The sequence below is a fragment of the Eptatretus burgeri genome, chromosome 1 (genome assembly GCF_056783735.1).
Source record: "Eptatretus burgeri isolate ZD-2024b chromosome 1, Ebu_testis_v1, whole genome shotgun sequence".
Taxonomy (NCBI): Eukaryota; Metazoa; Chordata; class Myxini; order Myxiniformes; family Myxinidae; genus Eptatretus; species Eptatretus burgeri.
Genome location: NC_140961.1, coordinates 25,361,757 through 25,386,573, shown reverse-complemented (window position 1 = coordinate 25,386,573; position 24,817 = coordinate 25,361,757). Strand labels below are relative to the sequence as shown.

Genomic DNA, 24,817 nt, shown 5'->3' with positions numbered 1-24,817 from the left:
CTTCAAAGGCCTCGTGACCTTGACCTTGACCTTCGGTGACCTTGAAAGTCATCCCATCGTGTACGTCTCATCGACCTCTATCAGGATCACTAATGACCAGATCTCCCGCGTCAACTTCATTGTGAACGGACGGACGGATCGAAGGACATCGACACCCATATTATTAGGTCATACTCGAAGAGATGACCTAAAAAGTGAAGTTGAGCAGCGATTTTTGATTTTGGTAGTTTTACCAGAAGCGGGTTGCTGGCAGACCTTGAGCACCCTGCAGAAATATGGGGATGGGGGAGGGGGACAGATCACAGACAGAGCAAGAGGGGCGAGGGTGGAGAGGAGACGATAGAAGACAGAAAGACCACCAACCTGCCTGCGGTGAGAAAGTGAGAGACCCAAAGAATCAGCTTCATCACAGGAGATACCAATGTTCCTATAAGCCTTGGTTTCCACAGCATGAAGCTGAGAAATGTGTGAGGTGAGAGTACTAGCCAAGAGGGGAGAGCAGTACTCCATCAAGCTGTAGATGAAAGCTTTGTATGTGGTCAGGAGCTCAAGTGTGCCAAGGAAGGAAGGACTTTGCATGATGGAGGATGCCCAGTCAGCGACTGGCTTTGGAGACCAGCCTGGAAATGCGGCTTTCCCAGGAAAGATCATGGCAGATAGTGAGGCCCAAAAGCTTGAATGAAAGAACTTCTTCAAGAGGGTTGTTGAGAAACTAGATGGGGGGGGGGTCCACACAGTCCTTTCAGAGAAACAGAGGGAGAGTGAGAGATTTGTCAGGAATGAAAGACATGTTCCAAGTGTTGGACTAGACTCTGATGTTATCCAGATCTGCAGAGTGTGAAGAGGCTGCTGCTTGCTGATCTGAGGGATAACATGGTACTGTCCGAGGGTGGAGTCATCAGCAAAGAGATAAAGAGGATTTTCCAGAGTCAAAGAGATCATTGATGAAAACCAGAAAAAGCACAGGGCCCAGTACACTGCTTTTAGAAACTCCAGCCTGAACAGGAAGAGGGGATGAGAGAATTCCATTAAGTGCCACGCATTGACTGCAACAGGAGAGAAAGTCTGCGAGACAGGAGTGGAGATTGCCTTGGATATCATAATAAGAGTTTGGTGAGTGGGGTGGGGTGCCAGACCGTATTGAAAGCTCATGATATGTCTCGGGAGAGGGCTCTGATCTTATGTTTGACATTGAGGACCTCCATCCATTGTTGGGAATGCAGAAGCAGCATATCAAGGGTCGAGTGACCTGGTCTGATTCCAAATTTATGATCGGGACTCAATCCATTGGAGAAGAGGAAGGATTTAATGTCGGAAGCGTTGATGGATTCCACAACCATGCTGATAATTGGGAGAAGGCTGAATGGTCCATCATTGCAAGGATCTGTTTTTGCACCTTTTTCATGCAGAGCATGTTTGCTGATTTCTAAGAAGATGGCAGATGACTTGAGCAAGTGAGAGGGTGAATAGAACAGAAAGAGGGTGACAAAGAGCAGCAGAGCAGGTTTTTAGGACATGTGGGCTGATGCCGTTTGGACCGGTTGCAGAATCAGAGTCGAGGTTTGACAGCATACTCTCCACCTTGTCTGGGAGAAAAGGACACAGAGTCCAGGAACAGCTGGGTGCGACTGGGTAAGGGTGGGTACAGAAAGCGATGGGTTTGGCACACAAGATTTAGAGGTAAACAGAGTTTAGGCATTCAGCCTTTTTGCATGCAGTGTCAGCTGTGCAGCCATTTGAGGTAAGGGAGGTGATGGAGGGGGAACATGCACCAGAAACAGACTTAATTCGACACCACCAAGATTTGGGGGAGGGAGAGAGGTTTGAGAGTTCAGACTTGAGATGAGAAAGATGTTGTTTCCTGTCTCCTGAGGGTAGACACACACTTGTTCCGAACTTTGTGGGAAGGAACTGAGATTGCCTTCAGTTGGAGTTGCCTTCCATGAGGCAAAGGCAATTAGTTTCAGGACAACTGACAGTGTGTGTGGGATTGCAGAAGAGCTACAGGAGAGGGCTGGATAAGGATAGTGAAGAAGAGGACAGTGAAGAGAGGAGGTTGGATGACGGGCAAGATGGGAGGGGTAAGGATAGGGTATAACAGGTGAGGAGTTGGGAGGAGGTAGATTTAAGGAGGTGGAGTGAATTGGCACTGAATTTGGAAAAAAGCTGCAAAAAAAAAAGCATTCTCATAAAAGAGTGGCAAGAGTTGTGTGAGAGTGAGTTGCAGGTCATCCAAGAGAGAATAGTCTTGCAGAGCTGCATGGTAGGCTGACCATGCGATGTCTCCTTTTTCTAGATCCACATTCTTGATAAGTTTAAGTACCCCCTGCAACAAACGCTTTTCTTAGTGACTTCTAGGTCTCCCTCCATCGTCCTCATCACATTGCCAGGTTTTGGCAAAGCTACTGTGGCTTGCTTTAAGGCAGTGGTTCTCAAACTTTTTTTTGACTACCGCCGCCTTCTGCCCTCTTGGACCGGCCCAACGCCCCCTTGTCCTATTGTTCATGGTCGGACACCCAGTGGGCAATAGGATAATCCGAATTTATGTAGATAGGAAGCAAAAATAACAGAAGCCAAATATTTTCTGAATAATATTTTACTTTATTTTACTTTACTTTTCTATTTTATTTTGCACTACCTACAATGTTTCAGCAGAACAGGTCCAGGTGAGGAAAACTGGGAATCTGTTATCACAGGCCCAAATACCGTTAGTGTGAAGGGTGGGCCTGGTGACTCGCTGCGAGATTACGAACATCTGGCTCCATCTCAGTGAGGTAGAGACGCAGATCGCCCCTCTTGGTAATGTCAAGGCAGTTTCGATACTTGGTCAGCAGCACCATCACGGCGCTGAACCCTCTTTCAACGAGGTATGATGTGGGGAATGCCATCAGCAGCAGTTCTGCCTCTGTCCACATTGCGGGGTATTCGCCCGCTCCAGAATCCAGAATTTGCCGTATTCATGCTGCCAGAATCCTGCCTTCGCCTCATCATCATTCCACAAGTTGATAATTTCGTTCTGTAATTCGCGCTTCACATCTCAAATGTCACATTTGAATGGGTTGATCACCCATGCTGGCACCGACAGTTCTAGCATGTCTCTGAAACGCTGCTCCATATCTCCACAAATCTTCTCAAGGTGATTGCAATAAACGAGCAGCTCTTCATCAGAAACAGCAGTTTCCTTTGCCAACCGAGGAAAGTGGTACATATCTCTGTGGCCGAGAGTTTCCCTGTGCAGAGTCGCCTTGGTTACGAACGCATCGATCACTTTCTTTGCTTTAATCAGCGTCATATGGTCACCCTGGAGTTGTTTGTTGACATCATTCAGTATACTGAATATGTCTGCGAGGTAAGCCACATCATGCTCAATCACATTCACTTTCTCCGATAACTATCAATTTCCGACAGAAACTCGACCACTGTCGAGAAGAGGGCATGGAAACGGGTCAAACAAGTGCCTTTGGACAACCATCGAACTTCGGTATGCAACAATAGCCTCTCGAATAGTTCATCATTCTCCTGGCAAAGCTGACAAAACAGCCGATCATGCAGAGACGACACCTTGATTTTATTCACTGCTTTGATTACTATTTGGAGTGATGTATGAAGTCTGGTGCTGAGAGCTTTTGCTACAAGATGTTGGCGGTGCACGACACAGTGAATGGCGAACACGGACGGTACCTGGTTCTTCAGAAGCGCAATAAAACCACGCTGGCGGCCAACCATCGCTGGTGCCCCGTCCGGCCCGCAAGCGAGAATGTTCTCCATCAGTATGTTCTTATCAGTAAAGTACTTCTCCAACGTTTGGAAGATGGAAGAACCCTTCGTATCGGTCTGGAGAGAGCGGGCAAACAACAATTCTTCCACCATTTCCTGATCATGGATGAAGCGAACGTAGCAGAGTAACTGAGCTTCACTGTCACGCAAAGTGGACTCATCCAGCTGGATGGCGAAGTGCGTGCTTGTGCTTCTCAGCTCACAACACAGCTCATCTTCTACATCTGATGACATTTCATCAATCCGCCTGGCCACGGAATAATTGCTGAGCACAATCGACGAGAGCGCAAATCGGATCCTGGCCCATAACAGTTTTTATCACTTCCCCCAACAGCCGATTTGATCAACTGCTCGCCAATTGAATATGGTTTTCCAGATCTGGCGATGAGCAATGACAGCTAATACGACGCTTCCAGTCCTTTATACACAAGCTTTTGGCTGGCTTTGAACATTGTCGTTACCGTGGATCGCTTCTCAAATTTCTCTTTCAGCAATTGGAAATAGCTGATCTCTGCGCGAGCCTTATCACTGTGCTTTTTACTCAGGTGCTTGCTCAGTCGAGATGGTTTCATTGCTTCATTGGACAGCGTGATACCACACAACAAACACAAACACATCGGTAACTGCGTGTTCGTCAGGGATGGAATGAATCCATACTTGATGTATTCAACGGAATACTGACGACACTTTTTCTTTGAGGCCGACATCTTGAAGCCGATCGGACGAGAAGCTTTTTTGAATAACGAAATCAATACGCCAAGATGTCGAAAGACTAACACCATTGATAAGGCCAAACAATAATTATATATTTCCAGTCTCTGGTCAGCGCGCGCATCGATTTTCACCCTGCGCGTCAAAAAAAAAATTTTCTTCACATTTCCAACGGTAGCTACAACAGGACGCGCCTAAAACACAATGCCGCGCCGCCTCAGTACTCGCGCCTCGCTGGGAATTGCGCTGCCGGATCATAACACGTGTATATGGTATTCACACCATGTGTGTATTTAAAAAAAAAAACACTGACTTGCATTGTTGGTAAACAAGTCTGTAATATGCTTGAAGAACTTAATGATTTTCAGAATAAATACATTTTAAAATGTGTTCATTATTTACAAAAAGGCGTACCTGTCCCATTGCCTGTCTTTAATTTCTCTCTGGACGGCGCCACGGCAAACGATGAGGACCGCAACGGGCATTGTATGGCCAATTTGCCGAATGGGGCCGGGTAACCTGTTCAGACTGCAGGAAGCCCAATGAGCGCTCCTAATCGCCACTGCTCCTCTAAATCGCCACTGCCCCCCAAATCATTGCCAGCGCTCCCCCCCACACCACTCGTGGAGTCTGGAGCGCCCCCCTGAAAGTTCCCAGCGCCCACTGGGGGGGGGCGGTAGGGACCACTTTGAGAACCACTACTTAAAGGCAACAGCTGGCATTGTGCTAAAGCTGTCAGGCAACAAATGACTTTTCTCTGCATTTGTAGAAGGCAGTCTCATGTTTGACTTGGTGGATGAATGAAATAAGCTCATGCTTGTACCATGGAACGAACTCTTGGCTATAGTGCTTCAAGGTTTATGGTCCAGGTTATCCAATGCACCCATGGTAAAGAAACCATAATGTTGCTGAGAAGGAAAAACATCTTCTTTCTTAACATGTTGACAGACAGTACTCACCAACTGATTCTCAAGCTGCAAGATTCGATCATAGCTCACACTGAAACCCAGGTTATGGAACTATGTGATCAGTTTCTTTGACCTTATCTGTGTATGAACATTTAGTCCAATATACAGAGGCAGTGGTAGCTCATGGTCTAAGGAGTGTCAAGACTTGGCAGCAGTGGGCACTTTTTTCTTGCAGTTGAAGAGGATGGTCTGGGAGGTGGTGAAGCATTTTTGTGAGTCTGTTGAATCTTGGTGCTTTTGATCTACTCCATTCAGCAGCATAGAGCACAAATTGAACAAAAAAAAAAATCACAGTTTGGCCTGGAAAAACCAATTATGCATTGTTTTATGTGGATCCGAAGAAAAATTAAGAGCATTTCACATGAAGATCACCTCGAGAAAAAAAAAATGATGCTTTCATCCGCTCTGTCGCCATTTTGTCAAAATCAAGCACAAAGCCACCTGCTATATGGAATTAGTAAATTACTGAGAATCATGCTTCTTGCAGATCAGTATTACCAGATTGATCAGAAGATCAATTGCATTTGTGTGGGTTAGGCAGTTCTTTGTAGCATTAGCTTGCCTGACAACATTGAGTTTCCTGGAATCACAAGATGGGAATCTGCACAAATTCAAAACAGTGTAAATAAAAAGAAAGTTTGACCTTACCGAGACCACTTGCGCCCATAAGCTGCATTAACTGCTGCTGGTCCATGTTTCCCAACAGGCTCTGCAAACCTCCTTCCCCTATAGTTAAAAACAAATAACGACAACATTAAAAGCACATCGTAGTGTGACAAATTACTTACCATATTACCAATCTGCTTGTAACAATCGCATTGACACCAAAAATGGCAAAGACTACATTTTCTAGTCTTATCTCAATTCAAACAAACAAGGAAAAAGGTACCCTATTTTGAACAAGTCTTGACAATTTCACCAACATGACCAATCATAAGCAACAGGCTCACCGCTCAAGGCAGCCAAATCACTTGACAAGCCATGCGAGGAGCTGCTGCTTCCCAGAGAACCAGGTGCCGGTGGATTGTTGATGTACTCATTCACCTTCTTGGAGAATTCCTCATCTTTCTCAGATTTAGGCTCCTAAAATAATATTATGGTTTCAAAACTTTTCAAGTGCAAGAAGAAATACACAGTGTCTATAAAAAGTGTACACCTCCTTTCAAAATTTTCACCTTTTGTCTTCTAACCTGGAATTAAATTGCATTAAATCAGACTTTTTCCACATCATAACCGACAACTTCCAAGTGAAAATCAAATTATACAAATTTTAGAAAATTAATCAAAAATACAAAACGAGAATATCTTGATTGGATGAGTGTCCACCTCCCTCGAGTTAATACTTGGTGGAAGCACCTTTGACAGCAATTCCAGCTGTGAAGTCTGTTGGGATAGGTCTCCACCAACTTTGCACACCTTGATTGGGCAATACTTGCCCATTCTTCTGTACAAAACTGGTCAAGCTCTGTCAAGTTGTGTGGGGAGCGTTGATCGACAGCAATCTTCAAGCCATGCCACACATTTTCGATTTGATTTAGGTCAGGGCTCTGACTGGGCCACTCAAGGACATTTATCTTCTTTTCCTTAGCAACTCCAATGTAGATTTATTTGGCTGTGCGCTTCGGGTCGTTGTCATGCTGAAAGGTGAACTTCCGTCCCAATTTCAGCTTTCTTCTTGAGGGCAGCAGGTTTTCCTCAAGGATTTTTCTGTATTTTGCTCCATCCATGTGCCCTTCTATCCTGAAAATTGCCCCAATTCCTGCTGATGAGATGCATCCCAATAACATGATGCTGCCACCAACATTCTTCACAGTATGTAGGGATGGTGTTCTTTGGGTGATGTGGTATGTTGGATTTGCACCAAACGTAACGTTTTTCATCAGACAATCTTGGTTTTCATTTTCAAAAAGTTCCATCTTGGGTTTCATCAGACCACAAAATTTTTTGCCACAAGGCTTAGGAATCTCTAGAGTGTTTTTTTGCATACCTCAAAGGGGACTCAAGGTGAGCTTTTTTGAGTCACGGCTTCCTTCTTGCCACCCTCACGTACAGGCCACACTTGTGGAGTGCTTGGGATATTGTTGTCACATGCACACAGTGACCAGTCTTTACCAAAAAGGCATGTAGCACTTTCAAAGTTGCCATTGGCCTCTTGGTGGCCTCTCTGATCAGTCTCCTCCTTGCTTGGTCATCCAGTTTGGAGAGACGGCCTGATCTGGGCAGGGTCTTGGTTGTATCATATGCCTTCCACTTCTTAATGATTGTCTTGACTGTGCTCCAAGGGATATTCAAGGCCTTTGAAATGTTTATATACCCAGCCCCTGATCTATGCCTTTCCACAACTTTATCCCAGAGGTCCTTTGAAAGCGATTTGGTGCTCATGGTTGAATCTTTGCTGTGAAATGCACTACCCAGCAGAGGAAACCTACAGGAACAGATGATTTTACACTGAAATAATCAGAATCATTAAAATTTAACACAGGTGGAGGCCAATTATGCGTGGTGTTGGCTTAATGGCTAGAGTGGTGAGCTTGGGATCCAAGGGTGCCGAGTTCGAATCTCGCTTGGCTGTTGAATTAATACCAGGTGGGGTTGACTCAGCCTGTCGTCCTTCCAAGATCAGCAAAAATGAGTACCAGCTTGCTGGTATCCTGTGTCGGAGTGGCAGCCCATCCAGGATTGTGCCCAATAGTCCAAGAGACTGCTTAGGCAGCACCAACGCGCCACACAGTGTGTAGTCCCAATGGATGGATGGATGGCCAATTGACTTGGTGTGTGATTTTAAAGGTGATTGGTTCTCCCTGAGCTAATTTACAATTGCAATTATTAGGGGGGGTGGACACTTATCCAACCAACATATTCTAGTTTTATATTTTTAATTGATTTTCTGAAATTTGTAGAATTTGTTTTTCATTTGGAAGTTGTTGGTTATGATGTGTAAAAAAGGTGGAAAAAGTCTGATTTTATGCAATTTAATTCCAGGCTCTAAGGAAACAAAAGGTGAAAATTTTGAAAAGGGGTGTTGACCTTCAATTGGCTCCATGATGATGTCTCCAACAAGCAGGCATGCAAAAAAAGAAAAGTTTATATTTACAATTAGCATTGTAGCCAGTTCGGGTGGTGCACTACAATACCCAAAATAAAGACTTAGACTACATACCTGGGGTACCAATATAGACACATTTCAACTTATGAGAAGGGAATGGGGGAGAGGAAGGGTGAATGGGTCACAAAGAAAAAAAATCCTGACTGCAGCATTGTTATAAACATTATAAACAATTGTATTCAATGTATATTTAGTGAGAAAAAGGTTAAACAATGTTCCATATTCAAATTTTAGGCAAAAATTAATTTGGTGATGCTTCCTGACATCCTATCATACTAAAATACACAATTTGGTGTCTGTGTGTCTCTGTCTGTTCATCTATGTGTATTTTTAACCGCGATACATTCGGTTGCTACTTATCCAATCTCAACCAAACTTGATCGGAGGACTAAGGGTCACACGCAAGAGGTTGAGGAAACTTCATTTGGCCCCATCCCCAAGTGGGTTTTTCCACCTTGAGCGAAATCTGTGTTAAGATAGCTAATTATGGCAATTTCCAAGGCCGCTTCTAATAACAAAAGTAACTAGAAGGGCACTCAGTAGCAGGCATACCTCAACCAGGCTGATTAGTTTACGTTTTGTATCCCAGTGATAGGCCGGATCTGAATTCGGACTTGAATTAAAATTTAATCGGTTTGTTCTCGTCACCGAAACAACTCACCACCAAATTTTGTCTAAATCCGTCCACAACGTTTTGGGATATCATGCTATATATAGTTTTAACCCTATCACTCAATGGTGAAAAATCACTTTTAAAACTCTCAAATCCAGATTCAGGTCTTCACCAAAATCAAATCAATTCTTTCTTGTTATATACCCAACCTACCCACCAAGTTTCGTTCGAATCAATCCACAACTTTTTGAGATATCCTGCTATATGTCGTTTTTGGCCCCATCTCTCAATGGTGAAAAATCACTTTAAAAAAATTATTGGATCCAGATCCGTATCCTGATCTTCACCAAAATCTAATCATTTCGTCCTCGCCACATTCCCAAGCTCTCCACCAAATTTAGATGGTGGAGATAATAACACTAATGATGATATCATAATATTAATACGAATAATATCCTCTCTCCCTCAAAGGATTTTTCTGCCTTGGACAAACACTGTGTCACCATGTATAAATAGCTTATCGTGGCATTTTGGGGGCCACCACTTCCAGAAGTTAAAAAAAACAAACAGTAGAAACCACAAACATGTATGTTATGTTCCCTTTTTAAAGTCACAACAGCTGTTTAACACAAAACTAAAAGGGAGGAAACCTGACGTTATTGGAGGCTGAGATCCACTGTATTCTCTAAACTCCAGAGAGGATAGTAACATGACTCCTCCTGCCGCTCCCGTAGGGAGAGGGTGTACTAGTTTATCTAACCAGAGTTGGTGTCAAAGCCACCCAATGCTCGCCTGTTGATACATTTATCGTTTTTAAAAGACGTCTAATAATTAATATTTTTCATAAAGCATTGCAGTGAAGTCTGATCCAAATAATTTTAAAGCAATATATGTATTTGTATGTTGTAATCAGAAACAAGAGCGCAAGTGAGCACAATATACGCCCGAACAAGAAGGTATATACAGAATTGTGCTAAGACATGGAAAACAGCATCCTGGTTGCCATGGCAACCACTTTAGATGACGACCGTATGTCGCGACACACCATCTCCACAGTCTGTACCTATGTACCAAATATGAAACGTGAAAGTTGAAAACTTTGGGAGTTAGAGTGCAGACAGGAATGGATGGAAAACAGCATCCTGGTTGCCATGGCAACCACTTTAGATGACGAACGTATGTCACGACACCGTCTCCATAGTCTGTACCTTGTACAAAATATGAAACGTGAAAGTTGAAAACTTTGGGAGTTAGAGTGCGGACAGGAACGGACGGACGGACGGACGGACGGACGGACGGACGGACGGACGGACAGACAGACGGACGGACGGACGGACGGACGACAGGTATCACATTATACGCCCCGATATATATATATATATATATATATATATATATATATATATATATATATATATATATATATATATATATATATATATATATATCGGGCGTATAAAAAAAAAGTGTGGTAGATAAAAACATTAGAAAGGAAAAAATAACTTGCATCAAAAACTTTAACATTTTCACGCTCATGCTGACACTCACGCTGGGGGTATCGCTATAGCTCTCTGTTCTTCGAACAGGCAAGCTAAAAATGAGACAAAGAGCAAACTACCAGCATGAGTATAGGTGAGAGAGAAAGGGTGGAAAGGGGGGGGGGAGTGGTAAGAGGGGCAATGAGCTTTTCCCATTTCAAACTCAGACCGTGAAACAAAAAAAAACAAGCAGTCATAGACTGGTACTTACAAAATCGTCAACTTCACCTCTGACCTTGTCCAATAAAAGCTGTCTCTGGAGAAGGTAGCGACGCAAAGCAGAAGTTTCTACGATGATTCTGTACCAAACCATCAAAAATCGAATGTTTTGGATGTTTGACCTCACTGTGACCTTGACCTTTGACCAAAATCTAATCAGCGCGAGCCACCACCCTCCTGAATCACGTGGTGTAATTTGACATTGGTTGCTTCTTCCGTTCTCGAGTTATCATTTTTTGGATGTTTGACCTCACTGTGACCTTTGACCGATTTTGACCAAAATGTAATCAGCACGAGCCATCAGCCTCCTGAATCACGTGGTGTAATTTGACATTGGTAGCTTCTTCCGTTCTCGAGTTATCTGTACCAAACCATCAAAAAAATCGAATATTTGACCTCACCGTGACCTCATCAATAATAAAGTCATCAATAATAAAGAAATCTAAAGATTTCGTAAGTAACAAGCTGTCAGAGACTGGTACTTAAAAAATCGTCAACTTGACCTCTGACCTTGTCTAATAAAAGCTGTCTCTTGAGAAGGTAGCGACGCAAACCAGAAGTTTCTCCGATGATTCTGTACCAAACCATCAAAAATCGAATGTTAGACCTCACTGTGACCTTGACCTTTGACCGATTTTGACCAAAATCTAATCAGCACGAGCCATCACCCTCCTGAATCACGTGGTGTAATTTGACATTGGTAGCTTCTTCCGTTTGAGTTATCGTGCCTACAAACAAACAAACAGAAACGGAAGTCATCAATATACTTACGAAATATTTAGATTTCGTAAGTAATAAAAAGTCAATCCATCAGAAGAATGAAAGGCTGGCAGGATGGCCTAAAGGTACACACACTCAACTCCAAACCGTCTATAGCCTGGGTTTCAATCTCGACCCAGCTATAAACTTCAATTGCATTCAGACCAGGTCACTCTTTACCTGGACTTGCTGCTCCTGCTTTCCCAACTATGGATGGATGTTCTTTATGCCAGACATGAGATCAGAGCCATCCCTTGAGACATATTGCATGCTTTCGATACGGTCTGGCACCCTGCCCTGCTCACCAAACCCTCTTATTATGGTACCCAAGGCAATCTCCACTCATGGCTCGCGGACTTCCTCTCCTGTCGCAGGCAACGTGTGGCCCTTAATGGAATTCTCTCATCCTCTCTTCCTGTCTAGGCTGGAGTTCTTCAAGGCAGTGTTCTGGGCACTGTTCTTTTTCTGGTTTTCATCAATGATGTCTTCGACTCTGGAAAATCCTCTTTATCTCTTTGCCGACGACTCCACCCTCTGTCGTACCATCTGTCACCCCTCAGATCGGCAGGCAGCACCCTCTTCACTCTCTGCAAGTCTGGATAAAATCACAAGCTGGTCTAACACTTGGAACATCTTTCATTCCTGACAAATCTCACACTCCCCTGATGTCTCTCTTCAAAAGGACAATCTGAACCACCCCCCCCCCCCAATCAAGTTTCTCAACAATCAGCTTGCAGAGGTCCTTTTATTCAAGCTTCTGGGTCTCACTAGCTGCCATGATCTTTCCTGGGAAAGTCACATTTCCAAGCTGGCCTCCAAAACCAGTCGCAGTCTGGGCATCGTCCGTCATGCATAGTCCTTCTTTGACACACCTGAGCTCCTGACCACGTACAAAGGTTTCTTCCGCACCCTGATGGAATAACTGCTCTTCCCTTTGGGCTGGTGCTTCTTTCCCTCACCTTTCTCTGCTTCACGCTGTGGAAACCAAAGCATTTAGGATCATTTGTATCTTCCGCAATGAGGCTGAGTCTTTGGGTCTCGGTCTCGGTCTCTCTCTCTCTCTCACTCACCGCAAGCAGGTCGGTGGTCTTTCCGTCTTCTACCGTCTCCTCTCTGGCCTTGCCCCCCCTTGCTCTGTCTGTGCTCTGTCCCGCCCAAATTCCCACAATGCTCTCAAGGTCCGCCAGCATCCACCTTCTTGTTAAACTACCAAAATCTAGAATCACTGCTCACCTTCATTATTTCATTGCTCTTTTTTCCTCACCTTTGGAACAAACTCCCACACTCTCTTCAATCCCACTCTTCCCTCCAGGTCTTCAAAACAGCTGTTCACCACCATCTCTATCTTCCCCCATCCAAAACTATGATCTTTTCTACCCCCATTAATCCACCCCAAACCCACCTTCCTTCAAATGCCCTGAAGTGTGAGGACCTGAAAGTCTCCGTCGTATCCATCTTGTTTACCCCATGTTCCCTGCCTCATCCCTCTCCCTTCCACATGTCTCCTATTGTCTCTGTTCCCCACTGTTTTGTGCTTCCCTCTTACACCCTCTTGTCTATGCCTGGTGTTGGCTTAATGGTTAGGATGGTGGGCTTTGGATCCTCGGGTCGTGAGTTAAAATCCCGCTCAGCTGTTCAATTAATACCACTTGGGGTTAACTCGGCCTGTCATCCTTCTGAGGTTGGCAAAATGAGTGCCAGCATGCTGGTATCCTGTGTCGGAGTGGCGATCCGTCCAGGATTGTGCCCAATAGCCAAGGAGACTGCTTAAGCAGCATCAATGCTCTGCACAGAGTATGGTCCCAATCTCCTCCTCCTCTTGTCTCCTACAAACAGCCCTTTTAATACGTTCTGTATGTTAGCTCTTATATGAGCCTCGACATTGTGGGGGATGGTGTTGGATATAATGGGGGTTAAAAAGATTTTTAAATAGATAGTGACTGGTCTGAATCGAAACTGACAGTCAGAGATCAGGCTGTTGGAAAACAGGAAGGATTTGATGTCTCCTGCGATGATGGATTATTTGACCTTGCTGATTATTGGATGTAAGCTGATTGGTCTGCAGTTGAGGGGAACAGTTTCTGCACCTTTTTATGCAATGCAGTGATGTTGGCTGACTTCCAAGCAGATGTATGATGACCTTTGGCAAATGATAGGATGAAAAGGGCAGAGAGAGGAAGTGCAAGAGCAGCAGAGATTTTTAGGACACAAGCTGATGCTGTCCGGTCCAGTTGCAGAGTCAGAGTCAAAGGTTGACAGAAACTTCTCCAACTTCACAGGTGCAAATGACTCATGTTACAAGAGCAGTTGTGTGCAACTGAGTAGAGTAAGTACATCGAGTGAGGGGTTGGGGACACAAGATTGAGAAGTAAACACAGAATTGAGGTATTCAGCCTTCTTGTGAGTGGAGTCGACTGTGATGGCATTTGAAGTGAGGAAAGGAATGGAGGGGGAGCAAACTCCAGACAGACCATGAAATCTCACACGGAGCTTGGTGGAGATGTCAGTAGAGTGTCGTGCAGACGATTTGACGAACACTGTCTCAACTCAATTTAACTGCAGGACTGAACTTACTGATGGCTGCTCTGGACAGTGCAATTAAAACGATCCGGCATGACATCACTCGTCTCCCTCATTGGCAGGCCAGGTTGGGAAGGGGCCAAGTTTAAATGCAATTGGCCACTTGTTTCAAACAGCACATGTACAGGTCTCGCCTTCCCCTTCAAGACCGTTGGTTCTGGTATATTACATGATCTTTCAAAGTTCATTGGACACAGTACAAGCCAAGCAACCAATGTGTGACTGACTGAGGAGGGTTTTTAATTGAGGATGAAGGGGAGCGGAAAAAATGTTTTTTTATACAATCCACCCTGACAATTCCGATTCAGATGCATATAAAAGCACCTATATTTAAGGAAATAACAAACTACTCTATAATTAACGGCTCCCCATTTTCAGTTGTAATAAATATTGTTCCAAAAAGTGTGTTTTAATTCGGTAATTTCTCAATTAATGAGCGTAAGGTGTTTTCTAGCACCCTGTTTAGTAATTGCCAGGATCATGCATATGAGAGTTCCTGGTCACCCGGAAGTCTATCTCTTTCCCATTTATCCCTCTGTATTTAGTGTTTCTTAACCTATCTCGCAATACTTTATCACCTCCTGTGCAGGTGTGACGCGAAGATGATGCGATCACATGTGCTATTTTGAGGAGGCGCTGCGAGGAAATGGTGTAACTGTGTGTGCAATTGGCAGAACTCCATGTGCTATCTCTGGGGGATGCTGCAAGGAAATGGCAGAACTGCATGTGCTGTTTATGGCATGCTGCGGACAGTTGGGTGACACACACGTTCCCACGTCCCGTGATAAGCGGACCCTGGGAGCTTCGACATCATAAAACACCGGTGCAGAAGTATTGAAATAGAGTTCCAGTGTTGGAGTTCCAAGCAATTGCCAGCAGAGTCCGACTGTGGTTCCGAGAGAGCAAGTTACAGTTTGAGGGTGAGCTTCAGAAGGATAGAGCATAGACAGCCTGCCGAGGAGAGCTCCAGAGTAGGTGCACAGAGTGTCACTCGCCAGAGGGCAACCCCACAGGGTCACTCACTTGCGGGTCTGATCAGCAAGCCCCAACGCCAAGCACCCTCAGCCCTCAGGGGAAGGCTACATCATCTTTATCCCTCCCCCTGTATCTCCTCTTACATTGTCTTATATTCCCAATAAGAGTGAGAGACCTTATGTTAAGATAAGTGAACAGTTTGTGTTAAAATAAGCAAGGCCAACCTCATTCCAGCTCCCCCCCCACACCCCCTTTTTTCAGGGTGGGGTGTGTGTGTGTGGGGGGGGGGTAGTTCTGTGGGTGGGTCATAAGCCGCGCCAATTCTACAAGCCACGCTTTCCAAATTCCCCTCCAGCCGTCCAGAAATCACCGCCACCTTTTTCACTCCACATAGCTCAGATTGTTTATAGGCTTCTGATGAACATATTGTTGCGGATTCGCGCCCGCCGGCGTGCGAACAGCCACGTAACTCAAATCGCGGCACGTCGCCCACCGGACGGACAATCCCGTCGTGACCCTCTCGGACTAACGCCGGGAACTAGTCACGGGTGGGCCTTTCGGCCTCACCACGATCGTGCCAATCGGCCCCCCGCGTGGGATAGGGTTGCTCGCCAAATTCGACCTACCTAAATACCCACACGGAGGGTAGACCGGGCGATCGCACCTCGCCGCAGGTCGACTTCGGACACGGGCCACTTTAAGCGACCCGATCCGTACTATCGGGATAACCGAGCGGTGTTATCGTCAACCTGGACGGTTCGATTAATTATCGGGCGTTTTAGCCCACGACCAACCCTTTACGTGAAGTAAGATGGAGATTCAATTAGAGAAAAGACGAAGCGAAACGGGAGAAACAGTTCAACATAGAGCACATCTATTTCGCGATGGCACACGGATAGCACACATATACAATTATACACCAAAAGCAAATGTAAAAGAAGAAGAAACACACAATAATGCACAAAAAGCAAATGTAAAAGCAAAACACAATGCAGATCTACCACCGACTACCGAGCACACGGCAACACTTATACAGTTTTACTTCACAGACGGCGCCGACAACACATATACTCAAAGCAAAAGAAAAAGGGACCACCCTCCACTATGAGGGGGCAGACGGCCTGGGGCCGAGACCGCGTCGGGCCTACCCGTCTGGTGATGAGCCGCAAAATGGCGGTGGCACCCCGACTCCGCGGGCCTCGCGGACACTGCCTGGTATGGGGTGGGAACGGGGCCCCCTTCTCGCACTATCTCAGCGCGGGGGGGGAAACAGGAGGGGGTTGTTGATGCTCGGGGGAAGGAGGATATCTCCCTGGCTCGGGTCCCGCGACGAGCGTCTCCACCACGACCTCGGTCGCGTTGCCGGCCTCTCCTCTCCGCAGCTCCCCGACTCTGACACGAGCACCCCCTCGACTGCCTTCGCCGCCGCCACCTCTCCAACTCTCCACAGCTCCATCCAACTGCCTTCTCCGACTCCTCTCTTGACTGGCTCTTCCCAACTCAACTCCGAACTGACTCCTACTACTCCTTTTCGGCGAGAGAACGCGGCCCTTTATAGCCCCCGGTGGCTTCGCTCTTTCACCTTCGACCCTTTACCTCTGGCTGGCTCCCCATTGGACAGAAGAAAAGTGGGCGTGAATGCTTTTTGATCCGCGAATCTGCATATAGCGACCACACTCCGACGCACCTGGAGGCGGGGCCAAATCGCCCCACGCTCGCCGATAGGACGGAACAGAAGTGGGCGTGAGTCGTTTTTGATCCGATTGCTTCGGAAAGGCTGGTGCCTCTGCACCCGCTGCTCGGTGCGCGCCCTGCACGAGTCCAGTATCGGTGCCCACAAGCGGCGCGGGAATGGTGGTGATGCGATGGTTGCGAGGGCGAGTTGTGACGGTAAAGGTCGTGGCTGTTGTTGTGAAGCTGCGTTGCGGTTGGTGGTTGTTGTGTGATGGCTGTTGAGACGTGGTTGGTGGTGGTAGTAATGGTAGTAATGGCGGCTGGTCCAAAATAAAGATAGTAAAAGAAAAACGGCTATCTAGAGGGGTCGCAGCCCGAATGAATGACATTTATTCCCTCTAAACAACGGGTTTGGGCCTAACTACACATATATTTACAGAGATATCTCACCTAAGGGACCTGAATGGTGGTTTGCGAATTTCGTCAACCACAACAATATGAAGACTGAATAATGCATCTTCTATCATTAAATGAAGATACCTTTTCGAGGAACCAAATGTACATTTTGATTTAAACTCAAAACTACGTAATGCATGTTTTGTCCGCAGCGATTGCGGCAGCAGTCGAAATACACACCGCCCAATGAAGGTACGTTAATTCTCAAATGCAGAGGAAAGAAAATAGTGATATTTCATTTTAAAATATTTTGATTTTCACTGAACTTTTCAAGGCTTATAAACAAACTGATGAACATGTAATAAATAATACGTGAAGTAAAGATACATTAAAATCAGCTTGGTCGTGAAATACCTGCGGCCGTAATTAATTAGTCGGGAGACTGCCGGGGAAATTCCCAAGAGATATCTATTATGTACATGTACACTTCAAAGAAGTTATGTCCAGATTCACTTTCGTACACTCAACATCACCTCTGAGTTTATGAACATTCTAAAATTGAACAAGGTAAGTTTTCATTCAAACAGAAATGGTTATTGTGCTGTATCACGTGATTGGGTTTTCGTATATCATGCCTCGCCCGCTAGGGGTGGCAGGAATGTACTTCCGGTCGCGCAATAAAGCGGAGTTGATGCTGGCACGCTTGCTTCTCGTGTTCCACTGCACCTCGTACACTCCAGTTGGTGACGAGGATGATTGAAAACGGACGTGTGCCCGTTTTCGTCGGAGACGACTTCGAATTGTTTTCGGAGCAATTGGGATGCTATTTCCACGCGAATGATGTGGTCGACGAGAGCGAACAGAAGTCGATCTTGCTCGCTTCGCTTTCGGCGGAGCATTATCGGCGACTGAGTGATTTGGTGGCGCCAGACAAGCCCCGTGATGACGGGCTGTCGTTTCAGGACATTGTGGAGAAGATGAAAGCACACATGGCGCCAGAGAAGTCATTACAGCTCACTCGATACCAGTTCGATCGCCTCTCGAAAGGGGCAGAGGAACGCGTCGCTGATTTCGTGGCGCGGATTAAGCATTCTTCCGTGGCCTGCAAGTTCACGGCGGGGGAGCGTCCAGCGCGGCTCAGAGATCGTTTTATCGCTGGTTTACAAGATGCGAAGATGGTTTCAGCGGTTCTATGGCTGAAGGGTGAAGCCATTACATTCGACTCGGCGGTCAGCACGGCTACAGCGGTCGAGCAGACTCGCGGGGATGTTCGAGCCATCACCGGCCACGCGGGGTCGCAAGCACCCCGGGACGCACGCTCGACCTTCGGTGCGGGTCGGACGTCGCCGCGCGGCTGCACGTGCGGCGAATTGGCCCCGCGGACGTGTTTGGGATGCGGAGGTCGACACCTGCGCCGTGCGTGCCCGTATAAAGGCACCGTGTGTTTGAATTGTCACAAGGTGGGTCATCTGAAGCGTGTGTGCCGTGGGGCGCCGGCAACCATTAGGGTCATGGACGGCGATGTGCGAGGCGACCCGGGGCGGAACCGGTGGCCGTTGATGGGCCTGTTTTCAATTGGCCCGGCGGCGGCGTGCCCGATGACGGTGGAAGTCGAAGTGAACAAAACGCCGATCACGTTCCAGGTCGATACGGGAGCGGCTGTGTCGATCCTCGGCAAACAGACCGCGCGTAGGCTCAACGGCCTGAAGCTTATCAGGTCCAACCTCACGCTGTTCACGTACACCCGCGAGAAGATAACGCCAGTCGGGATGGCAGACGTGTCTGTGCGGTACCAAGGCCAGGTCGCCACGCTTCGGGTGTACGTCGTGCGGGGGAGGGGTCCGTCTCTCCTCGGCCGAGATTGGCTGGCCCGCATCAGGCTAGACTGGGCCGCAGTTCACCTTGTGCAACCCGTGCCGAGCTGGTGGGAGGATCAGTTGGAGAAGATTCTTCAAAGACATCAAGGTTTGTTTTGCGACGACCTTAGGAAACTCAAGGGCATGGAGGCAAAACTCTTCCTGAAGGAGGGGGTTGTTCCTCGTTTTTGTAAACCACGTCCGGTGCCGTATGCCCTGCGGGACAAGGTCAAGGGTGAACTGGATAGGCTGGAGGCCTGTGGAGTGATCGAACGGGTGTCGTACTCAGATTGGGCCACCCCGGTTGTCACGGTGCTGAAACGGAATGGAGACGTCCGATTGTGCGGGGACTTCAAATCCACGGTTAACCCGGGGCTCAGCGTGGAGCAATATCCACTGCCGTCAATCGATGAAATATATGCGCGATTGGCGGGGAGTCAATACTTCACAAAGACCTGCGTGATGCATATTTTCACCTGCCGATGGATCCCGGGAGTAGCGAGCTTTTGACAATCAACACGTGTCAAGGACTCTATCGATATACCCGACTCTGTTTTGGGATTGCTTCGGCCCCAGTCTTGTGGCAGAAAGCCATGGATCAGGTTTGCATTGGCCTGCCTGCTCAGACCTACCTGGACGATGTGCTCATTGCGGGGAAAACGGCAGACGAGCACCTTGCGAACATTGCCCAAGTGCTGACAAAGCTAGAAGCATGCGGCCTGCGCTTGAACAGGGACAAGTGCGCGTTCTTCAAGCAGCGCTTGGAATATCTCGGGCACATGATCACGCCGGAGGGGCTGTTGAAAGGTCCTCGGAAGGTGGAAGCGATTCAACACATGCCACTGCCTCGCGACAAGACGCAGCTGCGCTTGTTCATTGGTATGGCCAAGTATTACCAAAGGTTCATGCGAGGGCTCAGCTCACAACTTGCGCCGTTAACACGGTTGCTCAGGCAGGACGAGCGCTGGGCTTGGGGGCCTGCACACCAGGCGTCGTTCGACCGCGTCAAGCGGCTGCTCACAGAGGATACGGTCCTCGTGCACTACGAGCCTGCGCGTCCACTCCTATTGGCATGCGACAGCTCTGCATATGGCATGGGGGAAGTGCTCTCCCACAGGATGGACGATGGTTCCGAGCGGCCTGTTTGTTTTGCATCCCGGACCCTGTCCGCAGCAGAGCGGGGATATGCCCAGATCGAGCGCGAGGCTCTCAGCCTCATCTGGGGTGTGCGGAGGTTTCATCAATACCTGCTGGGGCGGCATTTCACTTTGCAGACGGATCACAAACCGCTTCAATTCATCCTGAGACCCAAACGCGGGGTGCCGGTGGTAGCGGCCGCGCGAATACAGCGGTGGTGTCTGTTTCTTGGTGCTTGCGATTATGATATTGAGTTCCGATGCACCGAGAAGCATGCTAACTGCGACGGGCTCTCACGCTTGCCGTGTGCGGAGGGTCGAGCTGCATCTGAGTTGGCCGACCGGGTCGATGTGTTCGCGCTGGGCCAGGTCCAAAGCGGGCCGGTCACGGCCAGACAGGTCGCGGTGGAATCGGCTCGTGTTTCGGTGCTCACCCGTGTCGTCCAGGCGATTTCAACGGGGAATTGGAGCGATCTGCCTTCGACACCGGCATTTCAACCTTTCACGTCACGCGCATCGGAGCTGTCGTTGGTCCAACGGTGCGTTATGTGGGGAATGAGGACGGTGATTCCATCAAAGTTCAGGCAGCGGTGTTTGGAAGAACTGCATGTCAGTCACCTTGGCGTCGTGAAGATCAAGAGTCTTGCTCGTAGCCTGTTGTGGTGGCCGAGGTTGGACAAAGACATTGAGCAGTTGGTTAAGCGCAGAGATGCCAACTTTTGGAAATCAGAATTAGGGAGGATTTGCAACCGACACCAAATAATGTGCGCGAAGCGCACATCTCGAGCGCGGAGCGCTCGACCCTTGCGGCGGGGTCCAGGGCCCGCCTTAGGGCCCTGGAAGCTCTGGGGTTCTAGACGCTCTCTAGTGCCCTCTGAGCCCTATTTTGGAGCATTTAACATGTTAAGAATTCCCACTTTTTGAACAAAAAAAGGGGAAAATTGTGCACTTTTTAATGTTACATGTATGTTAATATTAGTAAGTTAGGGGACAATCAAAGATTAACAAAAAGCACAAAAGAAGCAATATTTTTCTTACCTTACTGGCTGGTACTACTGCTGCTTGCTTTTTCCATTGCAGCTTTGCTGAGTGACAGCTGTGTGGCTCTTTTAGCCCTTCTGATTATGTCTTTGCTGTATTCTCTCTGGTAGCAAGGGGTGCTATGAGCTAGTTTTTCAATTAAGAGAGCTTCCAGGGTTTTGACACTCAAATTGGGACGAAATTCAGTATGATTCTTCCGTACAAGACTGAGTGCCCGCTCACATGATGCGTTCGAATGAGGAATGACCAAGATTCCCTTCATCACTTTGCTCAAATTAGGATACTTCTTGGCACCAGTGCAGGGATCTGTGAGCTGTGAAATCCGATGCCACTGCTCATCCAATCTCACTGTCTCAGTAGCAATTGTAGCTATGGAGGCGTCTGCCTGGTAGTGAGCGAATTCACTCTCAAGACTGTCGATGTCACTATCACCGCCACTGAACAGACAGGGGAATTTCTTGATGAAAAACTCCACACAGTCAAACCCCACTTCTTGGTGTAGCTTAACATCCAGCACCTGAGCATGCTTGGCTAATTCATCATCTAGCGACCAGGTTTTGAAGATGTAATTGCAGGCTTTCACATAATATGAGCGAACTGCACTGAAGAAACCTTGGATGTCTGACTCACTCAGAGTGAAGGTGGATTTCTTGAGACTCCTTTGTTCCCTTATATACAGTTTGGCATCGTTCCCAATCATGAGGTCCTCATCATTCTTCTGATGATTTCTGTCAGAGAAGGGTACATTTACCAGAGCAACCGATGACACCGATGGTTTCAAAAACCGTACGAAGATATCTTTCAGAAGACCATTCAATTCTCCGTGCAGGAGATGAATACAGGGTTCATCTCTTTGGAGCAGAAGATTCCCCTTCTCAAAAAGCTTGTTAGCATATCGAAGGAAGAAACAATAGAGTTTTATTTGTGGAGACAAGAACATCCTGTTGACACGTTTTTCTCTAGATTCCAGCACAGTGTTTGAGGAAGATGCGCTTTTAGTTGTAGAACTCGTAGTACACTTAGCCGCAGGGCGATCACACTTGCGTTTACTGCCAGCAGAAGAGGTCAGACGCGTAGTACCAGATCCAATTTTACGTTTGAGGAGAGAGCTTGAGGTAGGTGCAGCCAAGGAAGAAGACCTCTGATTCGAAGGTTTTGCTGAGCTTCTATCAAGTGATTTGGCAAAAGCAGAACTTAACTTGGGTCCTTCTTTGCCTGTAGATGGGACTATCACAGTCTTTCTCGACTCTGAAGGGATCTGCTTTGTAGATGAACGTGATGAAGGGCCGGTGATGCTACCTGCTCTCAGCATTGGTTTTGGTGCTGTCCCTGCTGTCTTCTTCGCAGCAGATACTGCAGTGGTAGTGGTGAATGCTGCTCCACTAGTGCTTGATCCTGCAGTGCCAGTACTGGCAGTAGATACAGTGCCGTCCTTCTTGCTCGTTGTTAGAGTGTTGGCTACAGTTGGTTGCATTTTTCTTCGTACTTCTTCTCTTGAAGAAGAGGCGAAGTGGCTCCCACTGTTCAATCAGCCTGTCTAGGCACTGACCAAGGGACAGCCACCTTGTTGCGACATGCTTCAGAATCTTGTGTGTCGGGGCATCACAGAGTTCTTGCAGTGCTTTCACTCCTTTGACGCGTTTACTACTTTTGTCCAAATAGTAGTAAATATCGATGAGAAAGTCATCTAATTCAATGGGTAAGGCCTGAGCCGCCTTTCTTGGCCGTATTGTGCATCATATGGCAAGGGCATCCCATGATGTAGCACTCTGGATTTTGTTTGTGGATATAAGCAGCGACTCCTTTGTGCTTGCCCACCATGACAGAGGCATTATCAGCACAAAAGGAAACACAATTTCCCACGGAATTTTCCTGTCACTGAACTCATGATCAAGCAGTTTGAAAATGTTTTCTCCAGTGGAATCTTGTTTGCACGCAGGCAAACTTAGCAAACCTTGCTTCACAATCCCAGCACTGTTGTCATAGTACGAAATCAGGACAGGATATAGCTGGGCCTCACCACTGTCATTGCTACCGTCTGTAGCTAGGCTAAATGGAGCTAGTCTAGCAACATCGGCAATAGATGAAGCAGTAACATTTGACAACTCACCAATTATTGCTGAAGTTTTTGTTCTTGCACATCCATACTTTGAAGCAACTTTTGAATCTGGAAACATCTTTTGAAATAGAGGTCCAGCATGATCTGAGACTGATATGGGCAAGTTATGTTCCACGATAAATCCACTAAAGAGAAGTTCCGCTCGGGTAACATCCTCTTCCTCGCTTGTCCCTTGTTTGGTGAAATAATTCAGAAGTGTACCGGTACTCGTGCTCGAAGATCTCTCCTTTGCAATGTCTGTGTGCCGTTTGCTTCCAACGTGCTTCCTAATATCATCGCGACCTCCGTGCTCAACTGAAATATCAACGCTGCATACTGTACAATACGCATGATGAATTCCTCTTTCAGACTTTCGAATACACGGGTATTGGAGACTGTATTCGGTCTTGTACTTCTGAGACCATTTCTTGGTCTTCGTAAGCTTCTTTCTCTGCCATTTCGTAATCAACATCGAGGGCTTGAAGCATCGGTAACTTCGAAGTCGATGTTCCACAGCTGCAGCGCGACTCGTAGAACTCTAGCGGCTGTTAAACACCGCACGGTGGTCGCGACCGCCGGGCTGGTACGGGGCCCAGCTGCATGCAGTGAGCGTATCGCATGCATATACACTGTGCATACATACCGCATGCACTGTATTGCACACATACCGCATGCACTAAATCTCAGTGCATGATCGCATAAGCGAGATCCAGACCCAATGTTTCGCTGCTCCTCATTTGAATTTGCAATTTTTTACGTACAATTTGGTAGCAGCGAACGTTATGGAGTTACCACATGCTATACGTAGCAGACGATGCTTTTCATTCAATTCTCATACTAGTACATTCTGATTAGTGAACAGTGCAAAAATATCAAAATTTCGGGAGGATAAGGATAGTGATCGTAAGGGCGGGAGTTTGGGTGAATTTTCGGAAGCCTCCCGATGAAATCGGGAGGGTTGGCATCTGTGTAAGCGTTGCGCCACGTGCCAAACAGATGCTGATAACCCGCGTCGAGCTTCGGGACTATGGCCTACCCCAGCAAGAGCCTGGCAGAGGGTCCATGTAGATTTTGCAGGGCCGGTTAATGGCAAAATGTTTTTGATTGTGATCGATGCATTCTCTAAATGGCCGGAGGTTGTAGTAATGCAGCATACATCAGCAAACATTACAGTAGAGAAACCGCGGACGATCTTTGCTAATAAAGGGTTACCGGAGATGCTGGTCTCTGATAACGGTCCGCAGTTCATCGCGGGTGTATTTGATGAGTTTATGCGCCAAAATGGTGTTCGACATCTACGGTCCGCACCGTATCATCCTGAGACGAATGGGAAAGCTGAGTCGTTTGTCAAGATGTTGAAATAGGCTTTG

The 24,817-nt window shown here is 47.0% G+C and overlaps 1 protein-coding gene across 2 annotated transcripts in view; it reads right to left on the bottom strand.

Moving 5' to 3' along the window:
- The window catches only part of ADRM1 (ADRM1 26S proteasome ubiquitin receptor), a 95,090-nt gene that overhangs the window by 42,003 nt on the left and 28,270 nt on the right, over positions 1-24,817 (bottom strand). For both annotated transcript variants that reach the window (XM_085875846.1, XM_085875839.1), the window contains exons 3-4: positions 6,407-6,539; positions 6,105-6,182 (exon numbers count right to left, since the gene is read on the bottom strand). In XM_085875846.1, the coding sequence (XP_085731972.1) occupies positions 6,105-6,182; positions 6,407-6,539 (211 nt within the window). The remainder of the gene's footprint in view (positions 1-6,104; positions 6,183-6,406; positions 6,540-24,817) is intronic.